The sequence below is a fragment of the Scardinius erythrophthalmus genome (assembly GCF_964197995.2).
Source record: "Scardinius erythrophthalmus genome assembly, chromosome: 3".
In the NCBI taxonomy this organism is placed as follows: Eukaryota; Metazoa; Chordata; class Actinopteri; order Cypriniformes; family Leuciscidae; genus Scardinius; species Scardinius erythrophthalmus.
The window spans coordinates 18,311,648-18,337,323 of record NC_138223.1 but is presented as its reverse complement, the minus strand read 5'-3'; the positions used below and the strand labels follow the sequence as shown (position 1 = coordinate 18,337,323).

Sequence of the window (25,676 nt, the reverse complement as noted above, 5' to 3'; positions counted from 1 at the left end):
TTCAAGACAGCACATTTGGTCTTTTTGACCAAAATTTTTCTGGAGCCGGTGCTCGTTTTTCCAGCGAATTGTGAACCGAATGGTGGCAATGTAATTGTCATGTTTACGTGACAATGTAATCAATGTAATCATCACATAAATAATAAATGGTGTGTTATTTTCAAATTTCATCATTTCTTTTAGTCTATTTCTTGTCATATCTTCTCGTTGACATTTTTTTTCTCTAGCAAGTTTTTCTTGGATCTCAGTGAATGCATTTGTTATTGGACGTTTGTATGTTTTTGTAGTGCTGTCAGTCAAGTAAAATATTTAACCGCAATTAATTGCATAATTTCAGAGTTAATCGCGATTAATCACAGATTTCAAAAGTGCAGATATTTGACATATCTGATATTTGTAGAGAAATATACAGAGAGAAAGAGATAGATGTAGAGATAGAGAGATATAGATATACTGTAGATATAGATACTTATTAAGTGAAGAAAATAAACAATGTTTTAGTAACATTTTCCAAATAAAGCCTAAGCCACAGTATACTTTAGATAGAAGAGTATAAATGTTTAGAGCTCACTCGGAATCAGGAACCAGCAGCAAGAAGACCACGTTGCTGTTGCTTTGTAGGCTCCATGTTTAGGTATACCTGTATTACTTGTTGAAATGCATTTTTCGTCATAAGCATCAGGAGTTTTCTCTGGAGAGGTCTCACAGCAACAAAACCCACTGAAATGAGCAACTTATTACAGATACTTAGGAATTGGCTATCCCAACATTAACCCCTGCCTGCACTTTTCCTATGTAATGGGCTTCCCTGTTTACCTGCTTAAAGACACAGTCATAAAAAACATAATCCAGCTTCTGTCACCTTTCAATCCCTTAAATCCCTGGAGGATTCCTCCTTTTCAGGCCATGAAAAAACGAAAGTCCCCCCTTTAGGCACCCTAAAAGGGGTTCACATATTTTACCCTCTACCCCACCTTCCTCCTCTAAATCCAATTAGGCCTGGGACAATAGAAGGATTAGGGGGACTTCACTTCTCTGCCATCCTGGCTTAGACACAGTAAGGAACGGCGTGACAACGGACTGGAGTGAAAGTGGTGGACGATGCAGCGGGATCTAAACCTGGCCTGGCTGTTTCTCCTCTGTATGAATGCTTTGGAGTTCGAAAAAGGACTGAACCACAGGGAAGTCTGTCGACATGATTTTCTTCATGCTTGTCAGAGGTGTTTGGGATGTTAGTTCACAACACTCTCCAACTTAGTGTTCACAAATGCAGTGTTTGCAGTACCCCCGGCCCACTGTTCCCTGACATGACTCTACAAATAATTGGGGTCTGTTAGCAGTACCCTTCATCAACAGCTCTTCAACATAGCTGTTCTCTCTCTCTGGTTGCTTCAGTCTTCAGCATCAGATAGGCGCTTGGAGCGAAACAGTTGGTTTGTGAATGTCTGCCAAATTTCACGCTCCTCTTCTTCACACTTATGTCACCCTTATCCTGTCTTTCTTCCGTCTAGCTCCTTGGTGAGCCAAGCTGCCCTCCTTTGCCCTGGGGTTAAAGCGCTTTAAATCTCTGAGGATGGAGAAAGTCTTTGAATGGATGTCAGTTAGAAAAGGAGGAGGGATCCAATCCCTCTCCTCTTGATCATATTTCTCCATTTTTTCCTCAAAATATAGCATATCTACCTTCCATCGGTTGATGGTCGGACTTCTCTGTCTTTGTTATTAAACCGTCTTGAAAATGGCCTGTTTGAAGCTGTATGTTTACTTGAACCCAATGCACCCATTTGCCATTTGGAGCGATTCATCATTTCAGCAATTTTGCATTTTATCTCTGAAACAGTCCTGCTGTATTTTTATGAGCCGAAAACACCCTAATTTGTCCATTTAAATCATTAAATGGGTGTTAACTTTCACCTTACTGGAGTCCCTACAGTGCGTTTTGTGTGTCCTCCCGTCACCCCCCACAAGCTTCTACATAAAGGCCAAATGTTTAATGAGTAAGTGCACTAAAGGATTCACTTCTCCTCCAATTAACCCCATAGCTCTTGACATTTTTCTAAATCCACACAAGATTTCCTCCCTCACTCTCTCTTTCTTTCTCTCTCTCAGCAAGTTAAAAGGCTAACCTGTTGGCAAACGGAGTGGTGAGGGACAAAGGAAGTTCTAATCCTTATTTGACTTTAAGCCTGAATACTTTAAGAACTAAATACTTCAGCTACCACACATATAAATATGTATGTGTATTTGCTAAATACTTTTTCTATAAATCTTAAGTGGCTGACTGCTAATGTTTTACCAGTTTATAGTATTTTTGTTATCCCTTGAGCTGATTTACTGTTGTAACATGTCAAGGACATTTTAATATTGTCAGTTTGCTATTACTTTCCTTCTATGAGTTGACTTGAGGATTTAAAGGTGAACTAAGTAACTTTTTTACCTTAACTGAACAGCTTCGGAGTCATTGGAATGGTTATATTACTTATTTCGGGTTGAATGGTGGTCGTTTCGCACCCCCCTGGTGCCCGTGAGCGGAAAATTCGCACTTGCAACTTTGGGGCGGCGGGCCGCCGGCCGCCGCGGCAGGAAGTATCGCGTGATATCAGGTCTCGCGATGTAAACAATTGCTTTACGGCCAAAAGAAATCTGCTCAAATACTGTCATTATTGCGCTCCCTCACGCTGTTCGAACCCGAATGAAGAAGACGTTTTAAAGAATGTCCCATCTGCTTTGATGTCGTTGATCTACTAGCCTCTGGTGTCTGAGAATCACCAAAGAGTTTTTACAACAGTGTTGTCAAATATCTATTTCGAAGCTGTGGGGGGAGCTCTAGAGAGAAACCTGTGAGAAAAAAGCGTTAATACAGCGAAGAAATCCCGAAGCTACTGAGTGCTGCTTTAAGTAGGAGGATAACATGGAATTTATGTTCTCTCAGTGGAATATTTGACACTGCACGTTGATTTTACAATGTTTTGAAGATAACAACTGCTAATCTTTGATATATGGTTAAAAAAATACAGCTTGTAAGCAGCTTCACTGATGTTTTCAGATTTGTGTTATACTTTGAAAGAGAAACCGTGCTTGTACAGTCCCATGATTCTCAGCTCTCATCGTAGGGGCACATTCTTGAACCACCTAATCACATGGTGCTATCCATATGCCTTGGCTTTTAAAAACTCTATTGCAGCCCCATGTAGTCCTATGAATGAAATCAACTTATTCTCTGATGGGACAAGATGTCTTGATGGATGTGTGTGCGGGGTTTGTGCAAAGAGAACTTGTGGTATGTTTGTTGCATATATATATTTTTGTTGGGGTGCTGCTGAAAGAGTGTTTACAATGGACACTAAGGGCAGGTGTAACATTTCAGACTACAGACCACTAAAATTTTACATGCCATGTTTTGGTATAGGTATGTTGCAACTGTAAAATATGAAATTAGCAACAAACAAAGAACAGCTAAATACACTGAAGTTATTTAAGGAACAGTCTGTTTTTCGAAATAATGTAATTATGTAAATAACAAAATTCTATAATTTTTTTCATCGGAGCTTTATTTTTACTGGCACAAAAAAATTATGAGTTTTGAATTAATCTTAAATAGGATGACAATATCATAATGGAGCAGGTGAATTTATTTATTTATTTTAAATTAAAACACACTCAATTTACACACTCTAATATCAAATTAAAACACACTCTAATATAAATTTTTCCAAAATATTAGACCTAGTACAGGGACATGAATCAGTGATATTTTGGTAATCTATTGAATGAACCAGTTCACTCGAATGAATTGGATTTTCTAAGAGAGGACCAATTAGCATGGTTTATAATTCCCTCAGATCAGATATTTAAAACAGTGATGTAGTCCTTAGTCTCATTACTCAAGAACAGCTGAAAAGTCAAGAACAGTCTTCAAACAGATTGAAAAATGTAAATTAGATTCAGTCTTTTAATTTAGCCATGCAACTTCTATTTCATAATTGAAAATTGTCTGCAACATCAAATCCACAATAACATCATGTACGGTTACTAGTTTACAGTTGAATTGTCTACAGCAACCTTGAGATAAAATATAAAATAGTTTATATTGAAAGGCATCAAAATGTTAGATAGGAGAAGAAAATACTGGGAATCTCCAAAATCGCTTTCCTAGATCAAAATCTGTATTTATTTTTTTTTTTTGCATAAAATTTCTCACAAAGTGAAACAAATAGGTTTTTTTTTTTTTTTTTTTTTTTCTTCAGACAGATAGAGAACTTGCATGTGCTGAATAAGTGTCATCTCATCACTTTAGCTTATCTGTGACTGAAGACATTTTGAGTGTTACATTTGCCCTCGGTCTCATACAAACACCTTAAAGTTATTTTCTATATCTCTCAGATTGTGATTGTGTTCTGTGAGTGATGTAAGCTTGATGCTATATGTCTGTGTGTGTGTGTGTGTGTGTGTGTGTGTGTGTGTGTGTGTGTGTGTGTGTGTGTGTGTGTGTGTGTGTGTGTGTGTGTGTGTGTGTGTGTGTGTGTGTGTGTGTGTGTGTGTGTGTGTGTGTGTGTGCGTGTTTGCGTCCACACTACAGCTTCTTATTTACATGGTCAGATGTGTTAGAAACAGCAGGCCCTCTCCAATAACTCCTCCCTTTTATTCCCATGAATTCTATCAAGTTTTCCAATATTGCATCTCCAGTGCACTCGGCTTTGAATGTTGATGTTGATGGATCACCCACTTCCTCCTCCTCATTAATTTCATCACCTTATCGCCCAGGCCACTTCATTTGACCAAAAGGTAATAATAAATGTCCCATTCGCAATCTTTAACACACTCAGCCAGGCGGAAACACTTAATAACAGCATACAAATTGAACTTCAATCACCTCATTTTGCTCTGCAGATGCATTGGCACATTAAAAGCCAACATCTGAGAGTATGAGTGCACTCTCTCACACACATGTAATTGTATGCCATCGGTTGCCAAGCTTCAAATTGAGCGTTATAATGCTCGTTTATTACACATTTTATAAGTGAGGATGGGGATTCTGTCAGCGGCAGGAGAGCCGTTTCCTTTTCCTCACTGCGAATGCCCTTATCACAGCTCAAACACAAGTGCACACTTTGCCCAACAGAGACTGCTATTCAGAGACTCATTTATCTTTCTGAGAGAGCGCTGGATAGTTCACTCGCTCTCTGTCTCACACTTGCTATCTTTGCTTTTTTCTCTCCCGCTACCCCCCCCCCTTCTTTTTTTGGCGTGGGGTGGGGGGGTATTTTCAATTAGATTTCATTCAATTCTGTCAGAGACGGAGCACATGCTCTCAAGCGCTGGTCCCTGGTGTGTGTGTCGCTTGGAGGATGTCGTTTGCGCGCACAGGGTCCTTTGGCAGAGGGCAGAATGTCTGTTTGAGAGATGTGTCCCTCTTCATCTCAGACTCGTTTCAGCGGCTGACAGAGACAAATGACAGCACTCAGAAATGACTTGCTGCCTCTTGATCCTAACAGGTTGAGCGGTTTGAAATGACACACACATACATACACATTCCCATTTCGACTTCAACCTTTTGTTGTCTGTTTGGCGTCAGTATCATGGTCTTGAAATTAGAATTATTTCTGTTTTTATGTGTTTTGGCATAAATGGTATAGACAAAATGGAATAAACAATTAATTTATATCTGTAGAAAAGTCTTTTAAAGTGGCTTTAAATGTCTAAATGACAAAAAAAGGCTCTGTTTGCATTGGATCATTATTGCAGTTATAAATATGTTTCTGGCATGTTATATGTTTGGCAACAATTCTTTTAACCCTAACTGATGCAGTGTGTAGCTTTTCATTTCTTAAAGAGCCATTTTGGAAGATGTATTTCCTTGCCATATTCCAGGAGGACAATGCCAAGATTCAATGGGCTTAAATTGTGAAAGTGGTTTTCACTGGGAGCAAGAGGAATCATTTTCACACATGATTTGGCCACCACAGAGGCCATAACTCCATTGAAAGTCTTTGGGATGTGCTGGAGTAGACTTTACAGAGTGGTTAGACTCTCCCATTGTCAATGCAATATCTTGGCCAAAACCTTAATCCAACACTTGATTGAAATAGATGTTATGATGTTTCGACAACCTTATGCATCAATGCCTCAAGAAATGCACACTGTAATCAAAGCTAAAGGCGTTCCAACTAAATATTAGTGTGCAACTTTTTTGGAGAGGCAGATTTTCAGACAACGATCAAGAAAACCGAGAGAGTTAATTACAAGGCTAGTACATGAGGTGCAAGGTACATGAAGACAAAATATGATATTAGATGCACAACAGACTGTCATATCAATCTACAGCATGTCAAGCCAAGGCACTGCATCAATGCTTTATTCCTTTGGGTTTGAGAAGACAGGAGTAAGATAAAGTGTGAACTATTGAAGTTCTTCTGCTATAGAGATGGAATGAAGCACAGGTTAAAGGTCGTCTTTTTAGTCAGCAAGATTTTATGGGCTGATGTTCATCTCCAGATGCCCCTTTCAAGTGACTTTCATCTGAAAATAATTAGCAATGAGCTACTTTTTTTTTGTATATATATATATAGTTTTGTTTTTTTGTATGTATAATCTGATGTTTTTTTCAGTGATGCAGAAATAATGGATATTTAATTGTTTTTTATTCACACATTTTGCCTATTTGCGCATTTTTGATTACTACTGCAATTATCTAACATATACTTGCAATAGCACAAGACCATGACAAAGATTTTACCTTTTAAGTACACTATTCTAAATTAATTTAAGCATCACAACTGATTTGGTATATAGAATTATTATAATCAATGTTAAAAACGGTTTAGAATTTTGTGGAAACTATTTTTCCGAATTCTCTGAATATTTACTAGCTGTATTGGCTAGAATTTGAATACTGTTCCATCCCTACTTGAAGGTGGGCTCTTTTGACTTAGGCCTTTAAACAACCTCTTAATACCCATGCTTAATAGTTTATATTTGCTTTGACTCTTTTCACTCCTTCCATTTAGAATGGCAGGTAATGATCAGGTCGTGAAGTGTGTGTTATATTATGCTGTTGTGTTGAGTGGTGGGTGGGTGTGTGGGTGGTTGGGGGACTCTTGCAGCATTAACACTCCTTACATGGGGTTAATTTCATTACCAGTCCATCGCAGCTGCTGCTAATACACAATGCAAACAGACAGATCCTTCAGATGAAGTTCCTCGATTACACTTGTGCAAGTGGATTACATCTTTATGACCCTGTCCGTAATCTCTCAGCTGTAATAAACTCTTCCATGCTCAAACTTCTCCATGATACCTTGGTTAGGTAGTGCATCAGATATCACATTAATGGTGCGGTTTCCATACCAACTGCCTGACAGAGGGGAGATGAGGAAGATAAATAGGAGAGCAGGGCCGTCTCGCATGCCGCTTGTCAGGGAGTTTGCGGTGGCGAACGGCAGCGTTACCGGGGCGGTGGAACGACCTTAATCCACATTTAATTGAACTCCGGAGACTTTGAAGTGAGTCTGCAGAGCAGACAGGAGCAGTGACATTGCTCGCAGCACACAGCACAGCTGATGCCCTCTCTTTCTCTCTTCTTCCATCCTCTTCCCTTTCTCTCATTAATGAGTGCATATCTGTGTTAGCCTTGCTTACTGGAAGATCTGAATGCCTGATAAACTCAGCTGTTTATCCGCCCTAATCAGAGCCCCACAGATCAGGTGTGGTGGTCTCTTTCTCCTCTTCTGTCCTAACAACCAGTCTGTAATAAAGCTAAATTAGAAATGTGAGAAAATATTGAGCATGTGGAGGTGAAGAAACAGATAAGTTGAGTCTTAAGATAAGACTAGAGTGTTTGGCACAGCTGAGCATCTGTGAATGCAAAATTATACTACAGTTGTCTTTCTCTCTATCGTCTCAGTCGTTTCGCAAATAACCAGGATCAGGGCTATCTGCGATAGTTGGAAGCCTAATTTGGTTGCTTCCACCAAGAACCAGAAAAAATCTGCAGCAACATGTTGTAAAAATGTGACTTCAGCAAAAAAAAAAGAAGTGTATTATCTGTCCCTTTTCTAAAAAAAAAAAAAAAAAAACTAACTGAGCACTATTTATGCATTTGTTTTATATAAATTAATTTATATGTAGAAATGTATAAATTAATAATAATATTTTCTAGCATTTTGTTTTCAACATTTCTTTGCTTTCTGAACAATTGTTTTTAATATTTCTTGTATTTTCTGGACAATGAAGTATGATGATTGTGCAGCAGCAACACATGATAAAACCATTTCTCGCTCACACCAACCTGAAGGGCAAATACTGATAGATTTCCAGTTCTCTTGGTACTGATTACCTTTTAGTGAACTGTGGCCTTCCTGCTCCCCTTTAGTGTGTGTCTGAATGGGGCTCATTTTAGCGCTTAAAGCATCTCTTTTTCATGAGGACTGATCAATAATACACATTAATCCTGCACTGCAACCCTGAGCATGAGCTGTGGGTGATAAATGAACTAAAACCTTCCCTCTGCCCTGCTGTTTTCTTACTAATATTCCCTTTATTTTTTATATTTTCTCTGATCAGTTGTCTTTGTTTGTATCTCCTGAACAGATTTTAGCCTACACAGAGGGTTTGCATGGGAAATGGCAGTTCACAGAGATCAGAGCGATTTTCTCTCGCCGCTATCTGCTACAGAACACAGCGCTGGAAGTCTTCATGGCCAACAGGAGTAAGCTCTAATCACTTGCTGTTCTGGAAAATCTTAAAGGGCTCATCAAAATGTATTTTTTGAGGAGAGACTATAGAAAACATGTTTTAAAACTCCAGAGTTCCAAAAAACAATTACTAATTATTATTATTTTTTTATTAAAATTATGCATTTAATTATTTAATTTAAAAAAAATGTTTTGCAAATTTGAGTTTTTAACATGACTCCTTTAAAACAGTTCAACAGAAATTCTACTATTTATTTACACACAGTGAATGAAGTGTGTTAAATTCTCACTCCTCCCTACAGCGGCGATCATGTTCAACTTCCCAGATGCGGCTATAGTGAAAAAGGTGGTGCACTGTCTCCCCAGAGTTGGAGTCGGCACGAATTTTGGCCTTCCTCAGACCAGGTATTTTCTGTATTTCAGCTCTTTATAATACCTGCAGAAAGCTATACATTCACATTCATCTCACTGATACTTGCACAGCTTGTGCGGGACCTCCCGGAAGTATGTGATAAGCTGTGCGATATGGACAAAAAATACTATCACAATGTTTTGATCAAAATTGCGATTTCAATTTTAACCACGATTTTAAAACAATATTTCCTTACATACTTGTATGTACAGTGCTGGTCAGAATTATTTGCCCCCTTGGTAAATATGATCAAAGATGGCTGTAAAAAATTGTTTATCCTTTTGATATTTTATCCTTATATTGAAGTAACAGAATTGAAAGTGGGGGGAAAATCACTTTATGAAATAAATGTTTTTCTCCAAAACACATTGGGAACAATTATTTGCCCCCTTTTATTAAATACTTTTTGCAACCTCCTTTTTCCAAGATAACAGCTCTGAGTCTTCTCCTATAATGCCTGATGAGTTTGGAGAACACCTGACAAGAGATCAGAGACCATTCCTCCATACAGAATCTCTCCAGATCCTTCAGATTCCCAGATCCATGTTGGCGCTTCTTCTCTTCAGTTCAGCCCACTCATTTTCTATAGGGTTCAGGTCAGGGACTGGGATGGCCATTGCAGATGCCTGGTTTTGTGCTCAGTGACCCATTTTTGTTTTGATGGGGTTTTTTTTGATCACTGTCCTGTTGGAAGATCCAAACATGGCCTATTATAAGATTTCTAGCAGAGGTTGTCAGGTTATTATTTTTGATCTGTTGGTATTTGATCGAATCCATGAAGCCATATATCTGAACAAGATGTCCAGGACCTCTGGCAGAAAATTAGGCCCACAGCATTAAAGATAGAGAGTATTTCATTTTACACATGGGGTACTTTTTTTATCCCTGTGTGCACCAAACCCATCTTAAGTGTTTGCTGTCGAGTTTTTTTTTTTTTTTCATCTGTCCATAGAATGTTTGAAAAGTAACTGACACTACTAGAACTTCAAACAGGACGGATTCTATGGTTAGATGAAAGACACTGAACAGACAGCAAACACTGAACCCTATAGAAAATGAGTAGGCTGAACTGAAGAGAAGAAGCGCCAACATGGATCTGGGAATCTGAAGGATCTGGAGAGATTCTGTATGGAGGAATGGTCTCTGATCTCTTGTCAGGTGTTCTCCAAACTCATCAGGCATTATAGGAGAAGACTCAGAGCTGTTATCTTGGAAAAAGGAGGTTGCAAAAAGTATTTAATAAAAGGGGGCAAATAATTGTTCCCAATGTGTTTTGGAGAAAAACATTTATTTCATAATGTGATTTCCCCCTCACTTTCAATTCTTTTACTTCAATAAAAGGTTAGATTTCTGCAAATTTTTCTATTAAAATATCAAAAGGATTAACAATGCAGATTTATTTTTTGCAACCATCTTTGATCATAATTACGAAGGGGGCAAATAATTCTGACCAACACTGTATCATTTTATTTGGAAGCCAGCTTTATTGGCGATATTTGTGTGCACCATATCTTTGCATAAATAATATGTGATGGTATTGATTATTTCTTTATGCCATTTTTAACTCTTTTCATATGTTGTGCAGTTTGCAAATGCCTATTATGCTATATTTTTGTTCCCCTGGTTCAGAATGTGTTTTTAAACATGCGTTAGACGGATGTCTTTAACCATTGCGCTTGCGTCTTTTGACATGAGTTCAACTTGTCTCTAGACCTGCGCCTCGTATTTTTTAACCGCAAAAACACATTCTATATGAATAGCGTTTACTCTGTTTTGCCGCAACGATAGTTTAACAGGCCTTGCAAATTACCTGGCTCCATGATACATCATCTCTCCTGTATCCAAAATTCTAAAATCCAAGTCCTTATCCTTCCTTGAATTCACCTTCCCTGTTCATGTTCACATGTTCTTCATGTTGCACACTGAGGGAGCTAGTGGAAAAATCATGTTTTCTGCAGTTTAGAAATTGCGTGTGCTAACACTTTCGTGATTTTGAATTACCACACAGCCCTACTTTCTGCCATCTTTGCTCATGGTCGCTCAGTTCTGCACTTGAAATCTGTTGTCCAAGCATTTGCTTCAACGTTTGCGGACTTTAGTATGTTTCTGGCCTAACACTGCTTGTTTGTGTGTTAATGTGTGTATGGTGTGGGGGTGGCTGTAGCACTGCCTAATTACCTTCACACAAACACAATTCACATCATTTATTTATCTCCCCAACTGAGAAATAAATACAGGGGCCAGTGCAGAGCCTGCAGGGCAGACTGGGAACACAGGAAACACACACACACATACACACACACACACACACACACACACACACACACACACACACACACACACACACACACACACACACACACACACACACACACTCTCTGCTGCAGTTGTAGTTCAGCCAAAGAAAATTTGATTTAGATTTATGAAATTCCATAACAATATCCTTCTAAATCAGTGTTCTTATTAACATTCACTGAAACTACATAACTATAAGGTAACATAATGGGTAACATTATATAGTGGATATTGATTCCTCACATGGCTCTCGGTGGCTCTTAACTGGTCAGAGGTTTTTGTGTGGCTATTGACCATTACAAACCGCCCTCTCCCGCCATGAATTCACTTATACCCTTCTGCTAACATTCGTGTGGCATTTCCCTTTCGCTCTGTGTTAGGAGGGGCAAAGGGCAGTGGAAACTTCAGAGAGGCCTAATGACTGTAATCACGCTGGGTGACAGTGATGAATTCTCTAATTTCGCTTTGTTTTAATTGGATGGAGAGTCATTTATTTTAGTGTCCACATATTTGCTTGCACTGTGCATGTTCATTTAACAGGTTCCCACATTACCCATGATGCCACTGTGTGTCTGTGTTCATGTCTGAATTTGGATGTAGGATATACTGCATTCAGAATTCTAGAAGAGTTTTTTTTGTATTGATTCTGATTGGCTCAGCGGTATTTCATATAACAGTACTGGAATGCTTCACTGTTTGTATCAGTCCTCTAGAATTTGAATATTGGCTTCTTATGGTAAGTATTTCCATTGGAGCAAAAAATCTAATCATATTGTGTCTAATATTTATGCTAATGTTGTATGAAAGCCATTTCCCATAGATTTAAAGGTATTTTTCTATTTAGAGGTTTTATGTGAATGGAATCCGTTGTTGAAATGAAACTTTTCTAGCTGTGTTACATCTTCTTAATCCAGCAAAATGCTGTAAAAGTCCCGAATTGATGTATTGTGGGAACATAGCCATAGGATTTGAGAAGTGTTTCATAACTGTTTGAGCACTAACAAGGTTACATTGCTGTGAAGTACATGTAAAAAATGTTTAAGCCAATCACAAAATTCTGAAGTAACTTTTACTTTAGACACTGAAGACTTTAGAATTACTGAAGACACAATTACTCTGTGCCATTTTTTTGTAAGCCTGTGACATGGGATTCAAAAATCACGATCGTCAAAGTGAATAGATGCTGAAACAAAAGAGACTTTTCTCTGTCTGAGTGATAAAGAAATTAGTCAACAGATTACTAGATCAGTTAGAGGTTCTCTTACTATCTTACTATATTTCCATCAAATTGATAAAATATTTCCATTTACTGAATTTTATGTGTACTGAAAACAAATACTTTATTTGATTTCTTATATTTTAAATGTATTTTAATGCCAGTAAATGGTATATTGTAAATCAACTGTTTGGCAAAGATGTGCACATTTCAGATTACTCTTTGAATTTCTGAATGTGTCTTTTCTTTCTCTGATAGACGCATTTCTCTGGCCAGCCCGAAACAGCTCTACAAGGCCTCCAACATGACCCAGCGTTGGCAAAGACGAGAGATCTCCAACTTTGAGTACCTCATGTTCCTCAACACCATTTCAGGTAAAAATCAATGATACCTGAATGCTAACCATCACCAGACATTCTCCAAACATCAACTCAGCTAATGTACTAATGAATGAATAACACCTCCGTATGACACAACAAGCGACAAAAGTTAACTCTTCCATGTTAATCTGAGTTTCTGTTTTGCTGTGTTGGGCCACATAGTCTCACCCACACTGAAACCTTATTGAACCAAAGCCCTGCAAATGGAATATCCTCATGTCTTTAGGACATAGAGTTAGACAACTAATAAAGACTGGAAAGGAATTTGGACAAATACTAAAGGCCTCATCTCTAAAACCCCGTTGCTCCAGTCATGGTATACTGAAAAATAATGGGTGTAGAAACAATTTTCACATTTAGAAATTGCTAGTAAATTAATTATAATTGACAATTACAAAGAAACGACAAGTAACACATTGAATTAAATGTGAAATTTTAAAGTAGAAAATATGAAATAGTTTTTCTTGTAAAATGTAAAATAATCTTTGTATCATTTACAACTTCGCATAATAATTTAGTGTTTCAGTGACTCTATTTAAAGGACTGTACTTAAGGGACATGATGACGAAGTGAAATCATGGTCATGATAAAGCTAACAAGACTCAAGGAAATGTGGTTTGACACTCCTTGTGTTTCAGGCCGTACATTTAATGATCTGAACCAGTATCCTGTGTTCCCCTGGGTAATCACCAACTACGACAGTGAAGATCTCGATCTCACCCTGCCCAGTAACTACAGAGATCTGTCCAAGGTAAACACATAGACACACACACAAACACTCTGAGCCAACAACCTGAACCTCAGAGAACTCCTGTAGTTTCAAAGACTGAAGGACATGTCTGAAGTAAAGTTTTGAAAACACAAATACACGGGAGTATTTGAGTGAAAACCCCGTCCGGCAGCTTTAACGATGAAGCTGAGCCTGATAGACAGACGTAACTGTCTAGCGAGGGAGGGAATGACTGCCGCTGTAGACTCATTGCTGTGAGTCTGACCGTACATGTAGTAAAGCGTTTGCGGCCGCGTGCGCGTCACCTCATGCCAGGCACCCTCAACCGCAGACAAGTCAGATAATGGGTCCGTGTCTCTCCTCCTCCCCTCTCCCCCTCAATCAACCCCTCAGAAGCCCCCTACATCCCGCCTCTCACCTCCTCCCCCATTCCCGTTAGCCAGCCAGCCTCCCTAAGGAGCTAATTAATGAGCATAGTAGTACTTGAGCTAACCACACAGACAGACTGACACAGCTCGCTGCTGGGAACACCAGACCTGCCTTTGTCTCTCTCAGTCTCTCGCTCAATACATAGGTATCTTAAATTGTATCACACCATTTGAAGGCAGCTCATGAGGATTTATATCCTTGGCCGATAACGTTTTTTTCTCCTGATTCAACAGTATCAATTACACGCACTGTTCTTACACTAATTTCTTTTAAATACAGAGATTTAGTGGCCAGTCACGTCGATGCTTATACTGAAGAGTAGGGTGGCTCAATGTTTGATATAATCCTGATATACATATATAGTAAAATTGCTACAATTCAATGGCTGCAAATGAGATGTACACTAACGTTCAAAAGTTTGGAGTCAGTAAGTGTTCTAAGTATCTTATCTAGTCGGTAAGTATCTTGTTCTCACCAAGGATGACCAAGACTATTACTATCACCAAGACTATTATTTTTTAGTTTTCGATTTTCATTTTCAGCATCCTTTCTCAGTGTCACATGATCATTCAGAAATCATTATAATATGCTGATATGGTGTTCAAGTAACATTTCTGATTATCGATATTGAAAATGGTTGTGTTGCCTAATATTTTTGTGGAAACTGAGATACATTTATTTCAGGATTCTTTGATTAATTTAAAGTAATTTTTTTTTTTTTATTGAAATGGAAATATTTTGAACAATTTTGATAAATTTAATTCATCCTTGCTGAATAAAATTATACATTTTTGAATTGCCGCATATTTTACCCAGTAGTGTTTACTTTAATTCAAAAAAGAAAAGAAATTGTTATATTGGCAAGGATATTGACAGATTTTGAAACAGATTTTGTTTTTAATTCGACTAAAGTGTCTACTTGCATTAATCTCTCTTGTTTCTGTAGTAGTGCAGCATGTTAAATATATATTTTTTTTATTTTGTCATAAAATAAGTTTTAAAATTAGTTTCTTCAAAATCCTTTTTTGTATTCCAGAGGTTTAGTATGGACCCCACTGTATAATAAATGTGTAATCATACATATGATACATAAGATTAGATATGCTGTGTCTTACATTATAATATAGCATATTACAACACTGTAAATCTATAGCCTGGGACACACCAAGCCATCTTCAAAGAACTAGCGGCAACGAAAACTGACGATGTTGTTGCCTCGCGTCGACTGCATCTGGACCAAAAAGCTGCGCTTGAACAAACAACTTAGACTACAACTGACTGCAAAGCAAAATAGTATGTGCATTCTGAACCTGCGTGTAAGGAATTAACTGTCTATATCAGGTATCAATAGTCTATATTCGTCATTCAAAAGGAGAAACCGAAAAAAGGATCATCGCTTGCTTACCATTTTGAATATCAGTAATGTTGATCATTTTCTTCATTTTAAGCTGCTCATGTTGTTAAAAAAATATTCACCTTTTGGAATGCTTGGGTTGGGTTGGATAACATAACATTAGAATGTCTTGACTTACTTGCTCTCTTTCATTACTTTCGCTTTAATTCTCGTGCATTGACTCGTTCGCTAAACTGAACAACCAATCAGGTCCCACTCTCACCGACGGCCCCAACGCCGATTCAACATGCTGAATCAGGCAAACTGCTGCCGATGTGTGGAACACACTTCGAAAACTAGCCCGACAGATGCTCGCCGACGCACACTCGCTTGGTGTGTCCCGGCCTAAATTTTGGTTGCCTTTCCCCTAATCCACATTGCAGCTATTCAAACAAGTACAGTGTTCTCCTGAATCAGGACTCAGCCTAAAATACTTGTGCCAGTGAATCGAGGTTGTTCCCCTGGTTGATCATTCTGTGGTCCTGACCTTGATCTAATTGCAATCGATTGTTGTGTAGCGGGTTTACCTCTGAACTACTAATAGCTGCTTTGCTGAAGTGACAGTGATTAACTAGGATTAGTCAGGACATGCTATTTCAGTTTGATCTGTTTTGTCCTGATGATGATGGTTATTATCATTTTAATTAAATGCATTTCACTTATGTTTGTATCTTAAAACCAGTGTCTTGAAGAGCTCCTTTCTCAGTGTAGACCTGATAAATATTTCATGTCAAGTGCTGGGGGGCACTCCTCCAAAAGAATGCTCTTTACTTGCATTACACCATTTTGGTAATTGAGTTGTAGGACAAAAGTTGTGTTTTAAAAACGCCTCCACCCTCAAACTCCACTTTAAAAGTGCTTGTGAAATCTTGCCAGTCACTGCCTCAAAAATGACCATCAATTTCATGTAATGGTGGCCAATGGAGGGAGGACAGAAGATTACTTTTAGAGCTCAGATGATCGAACGCGTGTCCACTCTGACCCAAAATGGCAGAATAAATCAGTTCTAAGAGGCAGGAAAACAAAGGACTGAGAGATAATGGAAGATACATTTCTGTGGAAAAACAACCGTGATGTTTCAGAAGTCACCCTTACTGTCTTCAGTCTGAGATCATTGCTCACGTACTGTATTGCTCTCCAGTGGAGGTTTATATGTAAGATGCTATCTGTATCTTCTGCGTTGTTTTACCAATTCAGATCCGACAAGCACCATGTTTCTTTCAGGTACTATATATATATATATATATATATATATATATATATATATATATATATATATATATATATATATATATATATAGTTCTGGGCAATATGTAATGGATATAATTATAATATTTTCAATATTGTCTAGTGGATAATATAAAATGAATCAACTTTGTGAATAGACTAATCTATCTCATATCCATCTATCATATAAAATATATGTGTATGTGTATGTGTAGCAAGCTAACAATGTCTTGTAAGTTTTCCTCTGTTAGAGTGGCAGCCTGGTCTCATTGTTAATACATAGTTATTAATACACAACTTTTACAGGAACAAAACAAAGCCTACATTTTTGTACGTTTGGATAGATTTTGAAACGTACAATATCGATGTATTGACAGTATTTAAACGTAAGCGTTATTGTGTACTTACAGCTAAAGAAACAAAATATTTACTAATATATATAAATATGTGTATATTTGCCCTTCTACCATTTTATAGATTCATCCCGTAACCCTACCCCAAAACATATCCATTTTATAGAGAATATAAAAAGAATATATAAAATGTAATGGACAGAAATGTGTAGGAAAATGAAAATTTCAGTAACAAAACGGCATTAAAAATATATTTTGAACTGCTAATCCCACTCCTATCTCTCTAAACCTACCTATAACCATTTCTTAAAAATATGTTCAGTTATAAAGAGAAGCATAACAGACAAATGTAATCACAATAATTTATTTTTTGCAAAAATGTCAGAAGCGGTAACTAAAGTAGCCCAAATGACGATGTGATACAGTCGCAGTCCTCTCTGGCGGTATACAATAGTTTTTTATGAGGTACAGAGCAGAATTTAAGTTATTAATCGCTGAAAATCTTATCCGCATTTCTCATTTAAATGCACATCAATCAAAACATGTCGCAATCTGTGACAAAGCTGATGAGAGCCAGTGAGCGTTTGATATCACTGCCGTAAAACATATCATAAAGCTTCTTGAGGCAGCAATTTTTTTTAATTTACAAGGAGTGCGGGATTTGACATTTATGGTCGCTGCTGAGAATGGAGATAAAGATCACTGAATAAAGGCTTGAATTTGGGTCTGTTCCTCACAATTACGGAACACAAATAGTGTGATTGAGTGATTTGTGAATTTATGTTGCATTTTGGTGCATTTTATGGTTTTATACTATACTGAGAAAATGCCCTTAGTGTTAACAAATAAATAAATTAATGATAAATAATGGTTAAACAATTACAAAAATGCTATTTGTTTTAAGGTTTTAAAGTGTAGTGTTGTTTAACATTATGTAAATCATTCAAAACAAGTTTGCAGTAGAAGTTACACAGAACAGAACAAAATGTTATTTCATGTTAAATAGATTAGTAAACTGTGTTTAATAAATGCGACTGAAAACATAATACCATTGCTATGACAGTTAAATACAATAGAATCATAATGCCACTATTTAAATATTCATAAATAAGGATTCATACACATTTGTACATCTGTATAGTTGTTCATATGTAAATAATTTGTGTTTTACCGGTGCTCATATGGTATATTACTTATAAATTGGTTGCTGATTCCAAATTACATGACAAAATTTTTAGTTAGTAACATAATCCATTACATTACACATTTAAGGTAATGTAATCAGACTACTTTTTGATTACTTTTAGATTATTTTGATTAGCCTGGGTTTCCCCATGCTGCCTTGCGCGCAGCGCGATTTTATTCACCAGATTTTCCCCTCAAAAAGGGAACCAATCACAGAACGGGGAGGGAGCAGCAAGACGATGACGACGTCTATGCGACACAACGAAGCAGTTTGTTTATATCTATGGATCCAACATGGCATCAGACGCGAAGTTACCTTTCGATGCAGCCTTAGATAGTGTTCTAAGTAGTTTAGAACGCAAGTTTATTTCGTCTTCTTCCTCGTCGAATTTCTGTCGCTCTACATACGTCATCTGGTATAATTGAAACGATTGGCTATGAGCTACGTACAGGCGCATTTGATAGACATTCGTAGCGCCCAATAAACGGCTCTGGGCATTCGTAAACCACGCCTCAAATATGAGAAAATAAACATGTGGTTCCCAGACCACGTCTCAATGAGACGAGGTCTGACGTTAGCCAGGCTAACTTTTGACCTACCTCATTTATCATATTGATTTGAATAGGATAATGTTGTACCATATTGATATAAAAATAGCCAGCACACAGCTTGGAGCATATCTTTTTATTTTTTTATTAATTTGTTCTTCCCCTGTGCTGTTTCTTTGCAATGGCTTCTTCCCACTAGGTTAAAAGACAACAGACCTATAAACCATCATACATCACCCTCGCCTTTGTTTCTCTCTCTTTCCCTCCCTCCCTCAAACTCACTCTCGAGTTTTGACAGCCTTGCCTTTATGTTCAGTCAAGCTTTCAAGCCTTAGGGAGAAACGGAGGCCGAGCAAGAGCAGCCCCCTCATCTGCCACCCCTCCCGCTGTAGCGAACAACAGCAAATCTCAACAATCTTTATTACAACTGCTTTATTCATGCTGTTGACACAGGCAATATCAGTGTATGGCCAGTGGACCATGACATCACAGCCTCGCCTGTGAAGGCCATCTGAACCTTGTATAAGCTGTGCGTCTTTCCTCTTTTTGTCCTTAACCCCTCCCGCTCTCGCTTGTCGTCTGCGTATGCCACATCCCAGCTCTGCTTTGATAGAAACAGGTCATGTGGGACCTTTTACATAGCGGGGTGAAATTGCCATAGACGCTGTGTGACACGCACTGTCTTTCCTGCGGGCAGAAGAATGTGCTTCATGAATTTATGTTCCTTTTGTCTCATCGTTGTGACCCTGCTGGCTTTCTTATCATAAACTCTAACCTTTTCATGACATCTGGTACAGCTGGAGTTATCACTGAAGCCAGAAAGAACAAAACTGACACAACTGAGTGAGCTGCTCACCTAATGGAATAGATAGTAAATGGCAACAAATATAGCAAATATAACAAATATGTTCACTTAAAGTCGCGTGTGTTATGGAAGTAGCCGCGTTTTTTTTTTACCCAACCTTATGTACATCCAAGTGAAACGTACTATCGTGAAGAAAAAAAAGTAGGATGGAGCTCTGTTCATCAGTGGTCGATTGGATGGAGGCAGATCTGAATTAGAATTTGCAGTTGATTGTGAGAAAGGAACTTGATTTAAGTAGACTAAATGATTGGAGAAGTTAAAAATAACAAGTTAAAAAAAATGAAACATGCATGGCTGAATCGTTCACAATGAGAACATTCAGATGCATTTAGAAAACAGGGTGAATTTCCATTTAATGCTGACTTTAATTGTGATATTGTGATAACAGAAAACTTAAATAATATGATTTCCATTGTTAAATTGTAAATGTATCATTTAATCCAGTATATTAAGAAATATATGATGGGTAACATCCTATACTAGTGGAGTAACAGGAAAAAAAAGAAAAGGTGTCCTGTCTAAGGCATAATTTTATATTTGTACATTAACATAAATAACACCTGAATATATTGACCTGTTTCTACACCCTCACAGTGATGTAGTTAATGGCATATTGATTTGCATCACAGCATTTACACCCTTTCAGCTGAGCTCTAGATACACATTCAGACCTTCTCTAATACATGCTTCAGGCTTTCCTCCATATATTGAAACTTCCTAATTCTGATGCCAAAGTTTCATTTGTTTATTTATTCACTCACATTTATTTTATTGAGAAAGTAGATAAAAAATACAGCTTGTTTAGCCATTTAGCATAGTGGATTGGTTAATCTAGTATTATAGCATATTATGGCACTTTTAAATGCTGTTTCAGTACAAAAAAACACTTTCAGTGATTTATATATATATATATATATATATATATATATATAATATAATTTATTTATTTATTTTATTTTTTATTTTATTTTTTATATTCAGTGCTTAAGTTAAGTCACTATCATTCTTTCTATGATATATTGGGATTTATTTGGAAATATCTGTGATGTTTGCCTGCCGCAATTTACCCGGCACTGTCACAACCTGTGGAAGTTTAAAAGAATGGTTTGTATACATTTTCATCTTGCAGTAGTAATTTTTTACAAATGATTGAGAAATTTTAGAACCATGGATATACCCATGTAGTGAAGCACACTTCTGGCATTTAAAGAGCCAATATAGGTGCTTACATCACAGTGGGTGCAAATTTTTTGGGCTATTTTGTCTAATTTGTATGTGCTATTACCTGATTTGAATAAATCGTTCGCAAATAAACAAAGCTATGAGTCGCAATTCATGAATTCCCCTCGAAAGCCTGAATTTTGATCAGCACGGTGAAGTCCGCATACTGATAGCTACTGGCAGTCTGTTCAGATTTGCAGTCTAATTAAAAACATTGGGGCAGCTCATTTATTTGAGCCGTCATAGAGAAATATTCAGCAGTGCTGCCAGAGCGTATTAGGATCGGTGGTGTGCGTTCACTCCATCACACTGCGCTGGGATATGGGGATAACCCTGATGAACGACACTGTCATGAAACCCTATTGTACTGGAGAGCCTCCGACGGTAATTTACTGCCGTAAACAACACGAGGGGCTCGCACGAACACACACTCGTATACATGCACACACAAATTTACACATTCACATAGAAACACACTCTCACTCACGCACACTCTGAGCTATGACAGAGATGTTTTTTATCACGCTCACCCTTTTCTTTCTTTAATGAGGGTCCTGTTATTACCGCAATCAATCAGTTAAATCGCGCAATGTTTAATTCAGTATGTGTTCTCACCGTAGTTGCCACAAGAGAGCAGACTGTGTGTCATTGTCAGCCCAGGGCTGCATTCCACTTTAATGCACACACACACAGACACACACGGATTGCATTTGAGTCCATGCAGCATGAGTCTATTACATTTCTGTGGCAATTATTACAAGATTTAATGATTTACAATCAAGTGTTGATTAAACCGTGCTCCTTTTTAAATCCCAATTAAATCCAAGACATAGTTTAATCACGATTATATTAGAATTAGTGGAATATAATTAACCTCTATTTTTAGATGAGACCCACAGCCCTCGGCCTTGTTGCACAGTGGTAAATCTCACATAAATGCCGGCACACATGGACACATATGCACAGTGGAGCATTAAAAGATACAACCGCAGGTTTCACACCCATATTGTCCTAACACCATTGTGATCAATAGAAAACCAGCTGAGGGCCCTCATTATAGAGCTATGATATGAGAAAGAGATTGAGATGGTCAATCTGTCCTGCTCCCTCTCATTTCAAGGAGCTTCATCATTCCGTTACTATTGATCAAACTAAGGAATGAGAGACGGACAGAGAGCTGCAGTCATTTTCAAGAGTAATAAAGACTCAGCAGGGTAATAACAATACATATAAATGAGCATTTAAATAATGGCCTGCTTGCATATCTTCGGATCAATAATAAATTAAACTAGCTAATCAATACTTTTGATACAACCCAATGCAGGACAGGATTATATTAGTATTAGTCATATAGGAATGCCACATATGAACTTCCTCATGAACTCCCTTGCCTTACTATGAAAATAACTTTTATTATTAATGGTTAACACCATTAAGAATTCACAAATGTACACTTACTTTTCAAAATTAATTATTTAGCAAGGATGCATAAAATCACGCAGATTTTTTTTTTCTTTTGAACTTTTCTATTTCTCATTTCTCTTTATTATTTTTTTATCACTGTTTACACAAAAATATTAAGCACTACATACGTATTCAACATTAAAAATAATAAGAAATGTTTTCTGAGAGCCAAATCAGCATATTAGAGTAATTTCCAAAGGATCATGTGACACTGACGCAATTCTGCTTTGCCCTCAGTGGAAATGTAAATGGTTTTGGTCACACTTTATTTTAAGGTTTCTTTGTTACAGTTTAATTATACAGCTAAGTATAACTGAGTAATATTTATTAGCAACATGTACTTACTGTAGAGTTGGGATTAGGGTTTAGTTTGGATTAGTTGCTTGTAATTATGCATCATTTACTGTTTGAAATATAGTAAATATAGGTAATGTGTAAAGGTGTATATAGGTAATTATACACAGCTTCACACAGATATTGATATTTAAAATAACCTATTATTTATTAATCTATTAATGATTAAACTTAACAGCTGCAGTAAATTAATTTACATAAATTATTGTCATTATTTTTTTACCCCCACGCCAACATTAATTTTCTCATATTTAATGCCTGTAGTTCTTACATACAACTTCACAGTATATTGCTTTGTTTCTTGTCTTTTCTCATTACAGCCCATTGGTGCACTCAACCCAAAGAGAGCTGCATTCTTCTCAGAACGTTTTGAATCATGGGAGGACGATCAGGTGCCCAAATTCCACTACGGCACACACTATTCCACCTCCAGCTTTACTCAGATGTGGCTACTCAGGACTGTAAGTTACACACACACACACACACACTCACACACACAGACAGTCTGGTTCGCTATCTTTATGGGGACTTTCCATAGATGTAATGTCTTTTATACTTTACAAACTGTATATTCTATCCCCTTACACTAACCCTAAACCTACCCATCACAGAAACCTTTCTGCATTTTTACATTTTCAAAAAAACAAACAAAAAAACATATGATTTATATCATATTCCATTGATTTATAAGCTTGTTTGCTTATGGGGACCTCAATGACACTGTGGGTTATGGGATCAATTTCCCGCCTGAAGTATTGCAGCCACGGATCAAAAAATAAGCGTGAATCAAAAATTTAAAAACACATGTAAAAATATATTGCACAAACTGAAACTGTCAAACAGACAGTTTGTGCAATATATTTTTTAGGGCTGCAGCTATCGATTCTTTTTGTAATCGATTAATCTAGCACTTAATCGATCGATTTATCGATTAATCAGAATTTTCTTTTTTTCTTTTTTTGTATTTTTAAACAACCAAAACAAATAATGCATAACGAAAATGATGTGGCTGTAAAATGATCAAGCATTTGGCTTTTATTTCTCAAAAAAAAACAGAGGTATTTATTCCAACTCAAACATTTGGCTCCAAAACTAAGCCTATTTATTGCAATTTTTACCCATTTAGTGTTTATAAGTGCCAGTGCCAACAATTATATAACAATACAGTTAAGTCAACTTACTGTAAAACATGTATAACATGTAAAACTATGAATACAAACTTAAATAGTAAAGGCCATTTGGCCTTAGTTTTGTCTTCTTAATACAACATTACAAAAAAAGGATTGCACCTTCTGCAAATTACCCACCTGTGAACAAAAATAAATGATTATAAAATATCAAGCCAAACAGGTACACAATGTATACAATTTATAAAAAAATAAATGTAAATAAAACAATTATAAATAAGAATAAGACTTTTTCAGCTGTAATCTCAAAACAAACATCAAAATGTACTTTTATAAACTTTTATAAACCCAGCCAATATAATCACAATGAACACATCCAAAATAAAATCTTTAACATATATATATATAAACTACTGCAAAGCGTCTAATTTGTAAACAAAATGATTTACGCACTAAATCCAATCGCTGTGAGGTTCGGGATGTGACGTCTGTTTTGAGAGTTTAAAAATATGCCAATTGTGCTGGAGTTTATGCTGGATTTAATGCGTAAATCATTTTGCTTACAAATTAGACGCTTTGCAGTTGTTATATAAACGTTAAAGATTTTATTTTGGATGTGTTCATTGTGATTATATTGGCTGGGTTTTTAAAAGTTTATAAAATTGAAAGGATATCTTTGCTTGGTGCATTTGGAAACAAAGCTTGTCTATTTCTAAATGTAATCGCGTGCATCGCTGATGATTATACTGTCCGTGTGTAAAAAAAAAAAAAAACTTAGATTAAACACACTCGCAACAGACACACCCCAAAGCGGAGACGTTACATCGTTGCCAGCGGCACTGAGCGGAGTTTTGCCGCTGTAGTGGACACGCACCGTTACTCTCCGGTCTCCGCCATCCCAATTCAAAGTGTATCACGCGCTATGGTGTGCTTCCTGAACATTGAACAACGGTCCGTGTGAAACAATGAGATCCCTGTGCGTATAGTGTGCGTCATAGGAATTTAACGAAGCCTTAATTTTTGTAATCGAGTTAATCGAGTAACTCGATGAATCGTTTCAGCCCTAATATTTTTACATGTGTTTTTAAATGTTTGATTCATGCTTATTTTTTGATCCGTGGCTGCAATACTTTAGGCGGGATTTTGATCCCATAGTGGGTCCCCATGAGTCAGTGTGCATTCATGTTGAAGTCCCCACCAGGATAGAAAAACAAGCTCACCCGATCTCTCTCTCACACACACACACACACACACACACACACACACACACACACAGTCACATGCAGATATCAAGCACAACAGTTTTTCCAACTAACACCAAACTGCACAAAACAAAATGCTCCAGTACCAGTTTTTAAATCTTTTTTTATAGCATCAGAGAGAAAAGCCTGTCATTGTCCCATTTGTCAGTGCATTATTTGACTTCCTTTAATGTTTATTTTAACGTTCCTTTAACCTTCATAATCTGTTTGTGTAGGACGAATAAATGGGACATGATCATAATCGTCCAAATGATTTGCCACTTTTAAAGGGTTTTAAAACAGACAGCGACTCTGTGCTCTTCATGCTGCAGTAAAATGCTAAACATTCATCATGTGATCGGTTGTGAAACACATTGCAACTAATTGTTGTTTATAATTGGGCATGTGTGTGTGCTCAGTCAGGTTGATTTATTGTTATATTGAAATGTAGGCCTTATCTGCATACTAACAAACTCAGAACACATCGCTCATCTTCCCTTCATCCTTTGTGTTCTAATATCTGCAAAGAACAAAGACATGACAC

General features: G+C 37.2%; 1 protein-coding gene across 2 annotated transcripts in view; it reads left to right on the top strand.

Moving 5' to 3' along the window:
* lrba (LPS-responsive vesicle trafficking, beach and anchor containing) overlaps window positions 1-25,676 on the top strand; it is a 275,018-nt gene that overhangs the window by 188,817 nt on the left and 60,525 nt on the right. For both annotated transcript variants that reach the window (XM_081361109.1, XM_081361108.1), the window contains exons 40-44: window positions 8,587-8,704; window positions 8,993-9,095; window positions 12,872-12,987; window positions 13,632-13,744; window positions 23,085-23,225. In XM_081361109.1, coding sequence (XP_081217235.1) covers window positions 8,587-8,704; window positions 8,993-9,095; window positions 12,872-12,987; window positions 13,632-13,744; window positions 23,085-23,225 — 591 coding nt within the window. The remainder of the gene's footprint in view (window positions 1-8,586; window positions 8,705-8,992; window positions 9,096-12,871; window positions 12,988-13,631; window positions 13,745-23,084; window positions 23,226-25,676) is intronic.